The 12,826-nt window shown below is 44.7% G+C and overlaps 1 protein-coding gene across 1 annotated transcript; it reads left to right on the forward strand.

Moving 5' to 3' along the window:
• The first annotated feature begins 8,483 nt into the window (after nucleotides 1-8,483).
• Nucleotides 8,484-12,359, forward strand: LOC115736421 (probable LRR receptor-like serine/threonine-protein kinase At4g36180). Its single transcript, XM_030668131.2, has one exon. It carries the CDS (start codon nucleotides 8,680-8,682, stop codon nucleotides 12,100-12,102), a length of 3,423 nt encoding a protein of 1,140 aa, XP_030523991.2. The 5' UTR covers nucleotides 8,484-8,679; the 3' UTR covers nucleotides 12,103-12,359.
• The last annotated feature ends 467 nt before the right edge of the window (nucleotides 12,360-12,826 follow it).

The raw sequence follows: 12,826 nt of genomic DNA on the forward strand, positions 1-12,826 counted from the left end.
GTGTGGGGAGGGTGTGACAATGGCCTCCGGAGCATTCTCGCCCACCAGTTTCATATCTGACCCAGGTCTGGGTCCCTCCCCCTCCTCCCTCACACCCCCCCAGGGCCCCAGCATTGTCATTTTCCCTTTGCCTCTCTTGTGTCTGATCATTCTGTCTTTGCTCATGCTGAAGGAGGGCGAACGCCAGAAGGAACCACAATCTCGTTAGGCTGGCCACGTGTCGCGGCTCGTGTTGTCTCGCACGACCTCTCGAATTTCCAGAAGCTTTCGTTCTATTTCCGATCTGACTACGCTCGGTGCTCCGTTCGTGGGTAATTTATTTAGAGGCTCCCTTGTGTGATTCTTTGTTAAGATATAGGATTAGACTTACGCATGAGTCGAGCGGAATGGAATGGAAAACATACGATACGAGAAGAGTTGTTGTCCTTCCTAGTAATACTCCATTGCCAATTGGGAAGGAAAAAATTATCAAAAAAATCTTAAATTTATTGTAATTATGTCAATTCAGTATTAAATTCTCTTTTTTTTTTCGTCAATTCAATCCTAAATCTTTTTCTTTTACATTTATGTCAATTTAGTTCATTTAATTGACCGGCGCCGACATGGCAAAACTATAATAATGTTTGAATATTCTTTCTTTTTTTCTTTTCTTTCTCATTTTCTCCCTTTTCCCTTGTGGTCGGCGAATTGTGACAGGTGAGGGACGTCGTAGCTCGTCGGCCACCGTGCGAGGGCCGCAAAGCCCTCGGTGGCCCTTGCCTACGGCCGTAGCTTGCGAGGGCAAAGGCATGTAGTGCCTCGCTTGCCATAGGCAAGGCCAAGCAAGGGCTTATCGACCCTCACCCGGTGGCCGCCGAGCTCCGGCCACAACTCGCCGACCACAGTGGGGAAGAGGGAAAAGTGAAAAAGAAAAATAATAAGATATTATTAAAATTTTGCCACGTCAACGCCGATGATGCCATGCCAGCATTGACCAACCGAATGGACTGAATTGATACAAATGCAAAAGATTTAAAGCTGAATTGGCACAAAAAAGAATGTTTAATATTGAATTAGCATAATTACAATAGTTTAAAGATTTTTTTGGTAATTTTTCCATTGGGAAGTCCAACAATGAATTGTGAACACTCCCGAATGAATGACGATAGTGTGAGATAAACGAGGTCTTACAACATAACAATCTTTAGAGAAAAAATTGATGAATAGTGTGATAGCACATCATATAGGCATAGACCTATTTAAGCTAAAAACTCTTTAGAATATCATGAGAAGATGGAGAGGTCCATAACATTATATCTCCATGTATATACATACACGAGGTTCGCACCAACCTCCATATCCTATAACATAGATGCACGCACACAGGAAAAAAATATTACATGTGTCATAACTTTCGTACGGTGCTCAATTTAATGTCAAATTTTTTCGACGGATCACTTCATTGCCACTTTGGCTAAAAAAAAAAAAAATACCACGGAAGTGCCATTTTCAATTTGTGATGTCGAAAATCCGACGTGACATCGGTTTATTATAAATTAATTGACGTGGCCTCACCGGACAATTTCAATCGGCATAAAAAAAAAATTGATTGTTGTTTGCCATTTTTTTCCCCCAAAATTGATAAATTAGGGGTTAAATTATGTAAAGCTTCCCGTGGTTGCCCGAGGACGGGGGTCGTTAGGCGCGGATAACGTTCATTGGCTACGTCATGGTCTTCGAGATCTTCTCGAGATTTCGCAGGGACGTGGATTCAACCGATGAGTCTCGTTGGCCTTGTCTTCATCTTCATCGCATAAGTTTTGTGTTCAGAGTCCCCCCCCCCCCCATTCATGATCTCGTCTTCATAGCAAGGTCAATTTCTTTTTAAAAAATGTCACGTGTGAGCCAAAAGATAATTTAAAAAACCACGTGAGATTTTTGCTGAAATTTGACGTTGGGGGCAATTAAGTGGTCGTTTTTCTCCGGTTCGACACTTTAAGTGACCTGGCGAGAAGTTTTGGCACCAAAGTAAGCATTTTTATGAAAGTTATTGTACTTCTAGTGCCTTTTTTCCCCTCTATTAACGAATGACTCATAACCGGAGACATTCAAAACACGAAAAAAAAAAAAAAAAAAAGAAAAGAAAAAAAAGAGACATCTAAAGAAGTTTAATTCATCTCGAACCTCTGGATCGACTTCCACCCAAATTGCATATCTAATTTGGTGATGAAGATTTCAATTTTCTTTTATTATAAATTCAGTATTTCTATTGAAAAGCATATTAAAAATTTGGGGCAAGCAGAAAACTTACCAAAAAAAAAAAAATATAGGGGACCTACTGGAAATAGAGTGATAATGATCCAAAAAGTCATAAACCTATTATACGACAAACAATTTAGTTATAATTTTTTTTTGGATTTAGCAGATGAAGTTTTTCCCGCCAAGTTTGGAAGGAAATGCTTATGTGGATGCAGCTGTCTTACGTGACACAATCGGTAATAACATGGATGATTGTTGTAATTTTTGTATCTTTTTCTTTTTTCTATATCGCTCTGCCGGTTCTAGGACTCGATGATGGCCGGTGGAGGTTGGGGCGCCCTCATTGGCCACATGGAGAACCATGACGTCCTTGTCATGGCCGGCAAGGGCCGTAATGCTCTCTTGTCTCGTGGCCGGCAACCTCGTCGGTCATGGCCGACTCTTTAGATCGGTGAAAGGAAATAGGAAAGTTAAGAAGAAGAAATTGATACTTACAATTAATGGTTTTACCTTTTAATTGTCTCATGTCATTGAAGTGAAGAGCATTAAAAAGTATTTGTTAAAGTGTCAAAGTAGATTGTATTTACCACTTCACTTATTTCCAACATAGGCTTCAAAATCAGAGGGAAAAAAATGAAGAAAAATTGAATAACTTCATGTATGTTAATGTTTGGAGTTACTTAGACTTTACAACTTCTTTTTTTCTCCATAGTTTCGTTTTAAAAGCACTTCATTTGAAATTCGTGGATCTTTTATCATTCACCCGATGTTCTCTATGCCAACAATTGTGAATTTGTAGCTTCATATTTCATTTTATAATTTATATTCTCCTTTATATAGTTCAATAACATTACATAATCTATGATTAAGGAAATCATGTCTTGAAATAAAATCGAAACACCAGCAAACTACTTCCCTCTCAATTCATACTTACAACCAAACAAGGGAAAATCGATTACTTTTCTAGAAAATGAATTTTCGGCGAAACCATCTCCTTTAACATAAAGCTTTTCATGAAACAAATACATCCTCAATTAGAAGAAAACACATGTACATGTTCCATTTGTTTCGTGAAAAGTTTGACATTTATAGACAATGGTTAAACATTTTCCAAAAAAAAAAAAATGACAATACGTTCCGATGTTTGCTGAAATCTGAAAATGAGCCGGAAACTGTTTGCCATCATTTGGAAATGAAAACTTCCTTCTATTTTCCTAGAATAAACTCATAATCTCAAAAATACACACACAAAATTCGTGTGATAGAAGGGCTACTTGTGCCACATCATTTGTAGTAGAACAAAGTTCTTCGAAGTTCGGGCCGCTATAGGCCCAATGGGCCGAACATTTTCAAACACCACACTCGCTCGCTCGCAAGAAGTCACCTGAAAATCCGGGTTCCCCCAGATCAACCCGACCCGCTACATCCAAATCCAAAATTGGTTTGTTTGAAGTTATTGAACTGTCTCGGTGAGGACCGACGGTCTAAACGTGTGGAACCAAATCCAGAACTTCAATTTGTAATCAAATGGATGATATACCCAGGAAAGTTTCAGCATGAACCGAACCCTAGATGGGCCAAAAAATCGGGTCACCTCAAGTTGGCCCGAATCGGATTGGAATCGCCGTCCCCGTCCGAAGCACAAAGCTTTCCATACATATCATTTAGCTAAAGTAAATTTACTGATTGATAAAGCAAAGATTCATCCATGCCACAAGCAATTCATCGACCCCATGGAAGTCTTTTCACATTCCATCCGTAAATTCTCGGTTCCCTCCGAAAACGACGTTGTTCAGCTTCGCTAGCTTTAGCGCCGGATCCACGTCAGCTCCATTCGCTAGTCGTTGACCACGTAAGCCTTCACATAGGATTTTGGATGTAAATATGAAGAAGGGTACATTTGTCACACCGATACTGAGTTGGGGTTTTTGATAAGTTTGGAATATTTGGCGTCACATTAGACACAATTTAGAAGGTTTGCCCAAATTGATAATGTCCGAGCTCAGTATGCTGAATATGGTCCTATAGAATTCCGAAAGCCAAACATGGCAGAGAGTGTGTGAAATCCGGAACAAGCCCGACATTTTATTCAGTGACCCTGATAGGTTCATGAAGATGCCCGGCTCCTCCCACCGCCCGGCGTCGACTAAAGCGGAGGGGGGGATCGTGGCAATCTCGGGCTTCCAACCTTGTTGATTTTCGATGCGGGTACGAGTTAGGAGGTCGCGATAAGAGCTCGAACAACTTCAGATACTTCGATAGTTGAGGACAATGAAACTCGTCTCACCGGAACTACATCTGCAAGCATTCATGATTCAAGTTTGGAACTATCTGTGCTTTAATTGGGTCAATGCTCCCCCACAAAAACAGGGGATCTGTTGATTTCTTTTAAGCTCAATAATGCCCCACTTCAGGTCTGTCTGCGTGGGCCTTGCTTTGGATCGAACCAGAAACATCCCCACTAACTCGCCTCACGATAGACATACTCCTTTCGTCTTTTCGTTTTGGTTTTTTGTCCTTTCTCCCAGAATTCTGGGTTCGTGCTACTTAGTTTATGTTTCTGTGTTGCTTTTTTAGTTTAATTCAATAGTTTGCCACCCTCCAGTTTGGCTCCAATTGATTCCTCTACGTCGACGTGGGGGCAATGCCCCGTCCGGTGCTGTCCTCTCCGGGCAGTCGCCGCGATGCGAATGCACAGAGCTCCGACCGAGAACACGAGGCAAAGAGAAGTCGGATTACGACTTTGCGAATCCGGGGCCGGGGCCAGTTCGGAGAGAACGCGTGCTCCATACATGGAGAGAGAAACCATGCACATGTGAGCTAAACATGAAAATATGCCAGAGGAAGAAGGATCTGTGTGGAGTCATATCAGCTGCGCCTGAGCAATAATTCCTATAGCTGTCACTGCATGCCGAAAAGGGCGCATCACCAGCATGACCTCACTAATGGAGTGAAACCCTTCACCTTTTTCTCTTCTGGCTTTTAAAGACCCGGCACGTTCTCACTGAACCTCCTTTTATGATTCTTATCTCTCTCCTTCTCAAAGGTGTCTTGGGCTTTGACAGTTAACCAACTCATTAGTTCACTTGACTACCCTTTACAGTAGTTACTCCTGCTAAGCAGTGTGTGACCACTAGGTTGGAATTAATGGAATAGCGTGCTACATTCTCCTTTTGAGACTGTTTTCTGGGGATAACCATGGTTTCGGGGTAGAATCGGTCCGGTGAAAACAAGATAGGTTACAGGTACCTGAGTACAACAATTAGGGAATCGATTTTAATGGGTAGGTTACGGGTTTCGGGAGGTGGAATCTGGAATAAGTCTTACGTGTTTTTTTTATATACTCGCGCGATCTTGCGATATTTCATGATGTTCGGTGATGAGTGTGTAATTTGGAATCATGAGTCAGAATTTTCATTTCCGGCGATATTCATGATTAGGACTTTTACTTTATTAATTTTTTTTTCATTTTTTTATATGTATGAATATGAATTGTGGAATTTGGATAGTTCTCGAAACCTGAGACATGGTAGGTTCCAAGTTAAAAAAAAAAAAAACGAGGGAATCGATTCAGCCATGTAAGGCTCCGGGTGGAACCTGGAAGGAATTTAGAACCGCTTACATATTCCGTTATTGCTTTTTTGTCAAGAACGAGGGGGGGTTTCGCATGCCAGTCAAGTCGGCCCGCGATTTCGCATCTCGAACGAATTTCCGCCCCCGCGGGAATTCGCCTTCCCACCAAAGGATCTTTTGTCTTGCGAAATTGAAAAACCTAACTCAAATTCCCCCTTTTTACTGTTCCCGTGCTTCCCTCCATGGCTCTAAGTGTTGATCTTGATCACCTTTCGAAAAAGGGGAGGGTGTGGAATGATGGCACTCTTTATGGGATTTTCTCCTTCACCTGTACTCAACCCAACACCCCCTTCCTTTATAGTAATCTTTGACCCAAATCACACGAAGTAAAAGATACAGCGAATTGCAAAATTTTGGGGTTTGTTTAAAAAAAAAAAAAGGGAGAAGAAAGAAAGCGACGTCCGGTCAAACGACAGCGTAAAAGCACCAATGGAAAGAAACAGACGACGAAACATTACCTTAAGAAAGTCAAAAGGAGGGACAACGACAGCATGTCGGCAACAGCAGCAGAGGTTTAATTTCCCTCTCGTCAATGATGATTGAAGAGGAATATTAGGGTTTGATCCACGCATGAAATTATTTATGATTAGAATTTTTGGGGGGCATGAGATTATAAATTCTCACACGACTGAATATTAGGGTTAGTAATTGGGGTTTGAAGAATGGGGCAACCTCTTTCAATGCCCAGCAAAAGAACAAAATGGCTCTTTAATCCTGCATGTTCCAATCTCAAACAGGATGCAACAGAACAAAATGGCTGGAAAAAAATTGCTCGGATAATATGATTCCTCTTTCTTTCTTTTTTTTTTTTTTTTGGGCTTTCCTTCGGAAAAAGACCGACGAAATGGTTTTAGATAATAATTTCAAAATGAAAGAAAAACAAATAAAAAGCAAGAGTGTTTTTTTTTTTTTTTGGTTCGAAAGAGTTGAAAATCATAGTCGCTTCGAAACATTCCTGCACAAAGTAATTGTTTTGACTTTCCATTCATGAGAGAGAAAGAGAGAGAGGGGGCGGCCATGCTATAATATATATATATATATATATATATATATATATTTCCATTAGTGAAAGGGTGGGAAATGGCAACCGATGCTAGCAATCATTTTTTGGACATTGCTATTAGGGCGTCACACCCGTCATAGAATGTAAGAGTTTGAGGCATAGCTACCCTGCATCGCTCGTGTCCCCCGCACCACGAAATGCTAAGTTGATGAGCCCCGTCGCCGCGGCCAAGACATCTGTCCATAAGAGGTTACGCTACAACTAGAGAAGGCTCTTTTATCGGTTCCAAGCAAATCAAGAAGCTGGGCATTTCTTTCGCAAACGTCCGCGTCTTAATTTAATTCGGGGAAAAAAAAGGTTATCTTACGCGAAATAGAAATTCATGAACACGTCATTTTTCCAAACAAAGAAAAAATAGAAAAAAGGACGTCAACATCACCATGTCAACACAAAGTAGTATTAAAAGCCATGTCAAGAAGAGGTCCATGAAACACTAAGGGCGTACATGATAATACTTCTACTTCAAAAATCAACTTCTGATTAAAAGTTGATTTTTCTACTTCTACTTATAAGCAGAAGTTGATTTCTCTACTTACGCTTTATAAGTTGATTTCCGATTATAGAAATTCATTTGATAACGGTTGAAAATTTCTACTTCTAAAACATTATTAACGGAAAATCTTCTATGAAGAATTATTGTCGTCCATCGAAAAATTTCTTAAATTTCTTAAAAAAATAATTTTTATTATTAAAAATATTACTTACTTTTTTAAAATAAAAAATTATTATTTACTTTTTACTCTAGCGACCGGAGATGGCGACTTGGGGCGGTGGTGGTTGGCGATCACGGTGGGTGGCGAGAGGTGGGGGGCAGTGGGCGATGGTTGGCGATCATGGGTGGCGGGTGGCAAGCGGGGGTCAAGCCCGGCGACGGGCGATGGTCGGCGATCGGTTGTGGTCGCATGCAGAGATGGATGGTGGCCGGCGGTGGCGGTTGATGTAGGAGTTCGGCGGTGGGCGGCGACGGAAGTCGGCGGAAGTGCGCCTAATCGAAAAGAGGGTGAGGGTGTAATGAAAAAAAGGTGAGGCGAGAAGTAATTTGTGATGTATTTTTTTTTTTTTCCAAGAAGTACATCTTAAGTTGATAAGCTACTTTTTTTAGCTCAAATTGGAGGAAAAATAACTTTAGAAGTAAATTTCACTTCAAAAGTAGAAATTTCTTTTAGAAGTAAAAGTTTTTACCAAACGGATTCTCGCTTCGAAGTTATATTACCAAACGGATTTCTACTCCAAAAGTACTTACGGAGTAAAAATCTACTTCGAGAAGTGTTACCATGCGCATCCTAAATTAACTTCCATTTGCGGATAGAGCCGGCCCCAAAATTCCCCTAAAATAGGATCAATTTAATGAGTGGCGCCAGTCAATTATCGGTTAAATTCGCTAATCATGGCTTACTAAGGGCAAAGATAAGATGACACCCCGGGCTCAATGATTCGGCCCGCATCTCGTCATATGGAGGTTTTTTCCCATATTATAAAAATATACGGATTGACCCGACCCGGCCCCACCACCGGGAAACCTTTTCGGGCTTTTGAAATGTGGAAAAGAAACAAAACAAAAAGCCCCACAGCAGTGAAAACCTGTCTCTGTCTCTCTCTCTCTCTGCAGTGTTGCGCTCGCTCTCTCGAGCTTCAGAAATGGCGATGGCGACGACGAAGCCTCCCTCTCCGCGACGCGTCCTTTAGCCTCCTCCTCCTCCTCCCCCTCCCCCCTTTTCGCTCTGCCTTTCTCCGAGCGTCTCTCTATGGCCGCTTCTTCACTCCTCCTCCTCGGCCTCGTCCTCCTCCTCCTCGTCGCGGTGGCGTTTTCCGCGCCGCCTCTGGCTGGCGCCGCCCGGAGCGTCGAGGCTGCCGCCGAAATCGGGTCTCTCACCTCCTTCAAGCTCGGCCTCCACGACCCGCTTGGCGCGCTGGACGGCTGGGATCCGTCCACCCCGTCGGCTCCCTGCGACTGGCGCGGCGTCACCTGCACCAGCGGCCGGGTCACCGAGCTCCGTCTCCCCCGGCTCCAGCTCACGGGCCGGCTCACCGACCGCATTTCCGGCCTCGCGATGCTGAGCAAGCTCAGCCTCAGGTCGAACTCCTTCAACGGGACCATCCCCGCCTCCCTCGCCAAATGCAGTCGCCTGACCGCCGTCTTCCTGCAGTACAACTCGTTCTCCGGCGTCATCCCCACGGAGATAGCGAACCTCACGGATCTTCACGTCCTGAACCTGGCGCAGAATCGCCTCTCCGGCGACATAGCCGGCGGCCTCCCTATCAGCATCCGGTATCTCGATCTCTCGTCCAACTCCTTCTCCGGTACCATTCCGCGAAGCCTATCCGACTTGTCTCTGTTAAAGCTCATCAATCTCTCGTATAACAACTTCACCGGTGAGATTCCTGCACTGTTCGGCGAGCTTCAGGAGTTAGAGTATCTCTGGCTCGATTACAATCTATTGGATGGAACTTTACCCTCTGCCATCGCTAATTGTTCTTCGCTCGTGCATTTGAGCGCCGAGGGTAATGCGCTTAGTGGAGTGATACCTTCGGCCATTGGCGCCCTCCAGAAGCTCCAGGTGGTCGCTCTTTCACGTAATAATTTCTCCGGTTCAGTGCCGGCTTCACTGTTCTGCAACGTGTCAGGTAATTCGCCGTCTCTTAGAATCGTTCAACTCGGCTTTAATGGGCTCACGGACATTGTTGGTCCTAAGACCATGGCGTGTTTCGGCGTCTTGCAAGTTTTGGATCTCCAGGAGAATTTAATAACAGGCACGTTTCCTTCATGGTTAACCAATGTATCCACTTTGACTGCATTAGATTTTTCGAGGAACTTGCTTTCTGGTTCTCTTCCGGGTGCGATTGGAAATTTGTTTAGATTGGAGGACCTGAGGATGGGGAATAACTCTTTCAGTGGAGCCATTCCTGTCGAGATCCAAAACTGTAGTTCTTTGCAGGTGCTTGATCTCGAAGGGAATAGACTTACTGGGGAGGTTCCTGGATTTTTAGGTGAATTTAGAGGTTTGAGAATTTTGTCCCTCGGAGGTAATCTGTTCTCAGGTTTGGTTCCTGAAAGTATCAGTAATCTCACGGGGCTTGAAACTTTGAATTTAAGGCGCAACAGCTTTATCGGTACTTTGCCGGAGCAAATGATGGGGATGAGCAACTTGACTACGTTGGACCTGAGTGGAAATAAGTTCTCAGGTCAGGTGCCTGCGAATATTGGGAACTTGAGCAGATTAGTGGTCTTGAACATGAGCGACAATGATCTTTCCGGGTCGATACCAGCTGGTTTGGGCAATCTTTTTAAGCTAACTACCCTTGATTTGAGCAAGCAGAATTTGTCTGGCGAGTTGCCTCTTGAGCTTGCAGGTTTGCCCAGTTTGCAAGTCGTTGCTCTGCAGGAGAACAAGTTATCTGGTGATGTTCCTGAAGGGTTTAGTAGTTTGGTGGGTTTGCGTTACTTGAATCTCCGTTCCAATTTCTTTTCTGGTCAGCTTCCTTTGACGTTCGGGTTCCTTAGGTCACTAGTGGTTCTCTCATTGTCGGGCAACCGGATTTATGGGTTGATCCCCCTGGAGCTAGGAAACTGCTCTGACCTTGAAGTTTTTGACCTCAGATCAAATTCTTTTTCTGGCCATATTCCCTCTGATCTCTCTCGGTTGTCACGTCTGAAGGTACTTGATTTAGGGAGAAACAACTTGTCCGGAGAAATCCCAAAAGAGATCTCAAAGTGCTCGTCATTGACTTCTTTGTCTCTGGACTCGAACCATCTTTCCGGCAGCATTCCTGACTCATTGACAGAGCTATCGAACCTGAAAACATTGGATCTCTCCACCAACAACTTCGATGGTAAAATCCCTGCCAATTTTACACAGATTTCAAGCTTGGCAAGTTTCAACGTATCGGGAAATAATCTTGAAGGCGAGATTCCTGCTATGCTTGGTTCTCGATTCAACAGTTCTTCAGCATTTGCCAATAATCAAAACTTGTGTGGTAAGCCCCTCCAAAAGAAGTGCCAGGATTCAACTGAGAGGAAGAGGAGGAAAAGGTTGATTCTGCTAATTGTTGTGATCGCGTCTGGAGCTTGCCTCCTAACCTTATTTTGCTGCTTCTACATCTACAGCCTCTTGAGATGGCGCAAGAGGCTGAAAGCAAAGGCAGCCGGTGAGAAGAAAACCAGCCCAGGCAGAGCAAGTTCTAGATCAAGCGGAGGACGTGGAAGCACTGATAATGGAGCTCCGAAGCTTGTCATGTTCAACAACAAAATCACCCTCGCGGAAACAATTGAAGCTACTAGGCAGTTTGACGAAGAGAATGTATTAGCCAGGACACGGTATGGCTTGGTTTTCAAGGCCTGCTACAATGATGGGATGGTGCTCTCAATCCGAAGACTACCCGATGGATCGCTTGATGAGAACATGTTCAGAAAAGAATCTGAAGCACTCGGCAAAGTGAAGCACAGAAATTTGACAGTTCTTCGTGGCTACTATGCAGGGGCACCCGACTTGAGGCTTCTGGTCTACGACTATATGCCCAATGGAAACCTGGCCACACTCCTTCAAGAAGCATCCCACCAAGACGGCCATGTCCTCAATTGGCCAATGCGCCATCTGATTGCCCTGGGGATTGCCCGTGGATTAGCATTTCTCCACTCTTGCTCGATGGTTCACGGGGATGTGAAGCCCCAGAATGTGCTCTTCGATGCTGATTTCGAAGCCCATCTGTCAGATTTCGGTCTTGATCGGCTAACTGTTGCGACCCCCGCTGAAACCTCCACTTCTACTGCAGTCGGCACGCTGGGTTATGTATCGCCAGAAGCCATACTTACTGGGGAAATTACCAAGGAATCCGATGTCTACAGCTTCGGCATAGTACTGCTCGAGCTGCTGACTGGGAAGAGGCCTGTGATGTTCACACAAGATGAAGATATAGTGAAGTGGGTCAAGAAACAGCTCCAGAAGGGCCAAATCACGGAGCTGCTCGAGCCGGGCCTACTCGAACTCGACCCGGAATCGTCCGAGTGGGAGGAGTTCTTGCTAGGAGTGAAGGTCGGACTACTCTGCACAACACCAGACCCGCTCGGCCGGCCCACCATGTCCGATGTCGTTTTCATGCTTGAAGGCTGCCGAGTCGGACCCGACATCCCGTCATCGGCCGACCCAACGTCCCATCACTCGCCGGCATGACCGCCACAAAGACAAGATCATCTATTAACATCACATTTTCCAGCTCAATTCTTAGGATGTAACAGTAACGGTAGCTGATTTTTTCGCTCTCTTTTTTTTTTTGTTTTTGGATTTGCCAAAATTGTCCCCCGGGTTATCTGTTGCCTTTACTATTCGACGCTTTTGCCCTATCGCGCTCGTTCACTCCATTGGGCGATTCTGGTGCCTGCCGCCCTGGCCTTGGAGTTTGTGGGACAGCGAGGGGGAGTAAAAAGTCAGCATTTGCCAGTCAACTATTCGGCACTGGCGAGGGTGGGCCCCCACGTGGCAGCAGGCTCCCGCCAAATGCTAAATAAGAGAGGAGAGGGGCTCTGTCACGTGGCTCGAGCTCCGAGCTTCAGAGAAAATGTAGCCGTTGCTGCGGTGGGCCCCGGCGTGAATTAAAAAGAACTGTCTCTTTCCCGGAAAGAGAGCCACTGGGGAGTCAGCCTTTCGACTCGGTGGGTGGGGGCACAGCTCGATGGAACCGGCCGCCACGTGGAGCTCCGTGGGGCCCAGAGCTTGTTGGGCCCCAACGGCGGTGTGAAGTCAGAGCAGAGGAGTGGGAGAGCTACTGTTATTAGCGGGAGACGGTTAGATGGCGCGCTCTCACCACCTCAATTCGTCTTCGAAACCTTTTTTTTTTCGTGGGGCCCACAATCTCCTTGTTTTTTATTTCCCCTTAATCTATTCCTGACTTACGGAA

The sequence above is a fragment of the Rhodamnia argentea genome, chromosome 11, assembly GCF_020921035.1.
Source record: "Rhodamnia argentea isolate NSW1041297 chromosome 11, ASM2092103v1, whole genome shotgun sequence".
In the NCBI taxonomy this organism is placed as follows: Eukaryota; Viridiplantae; Streptophyta; class Magnoliopsida; order Myrtales; family Myrtaceae; genus Rhodamnia; species Rhodamnia argentea.

Bases quoted from the DNA above. Each gene is read 5' to 3' on its own strand.
- LOC115736421 (XM_030668131.2), top strand. From the start codon at position 8,680: ATGGCCGCTTCTTCACTCCTCCTCCTCGGCCTCGTCCTCCTCCTCCTC.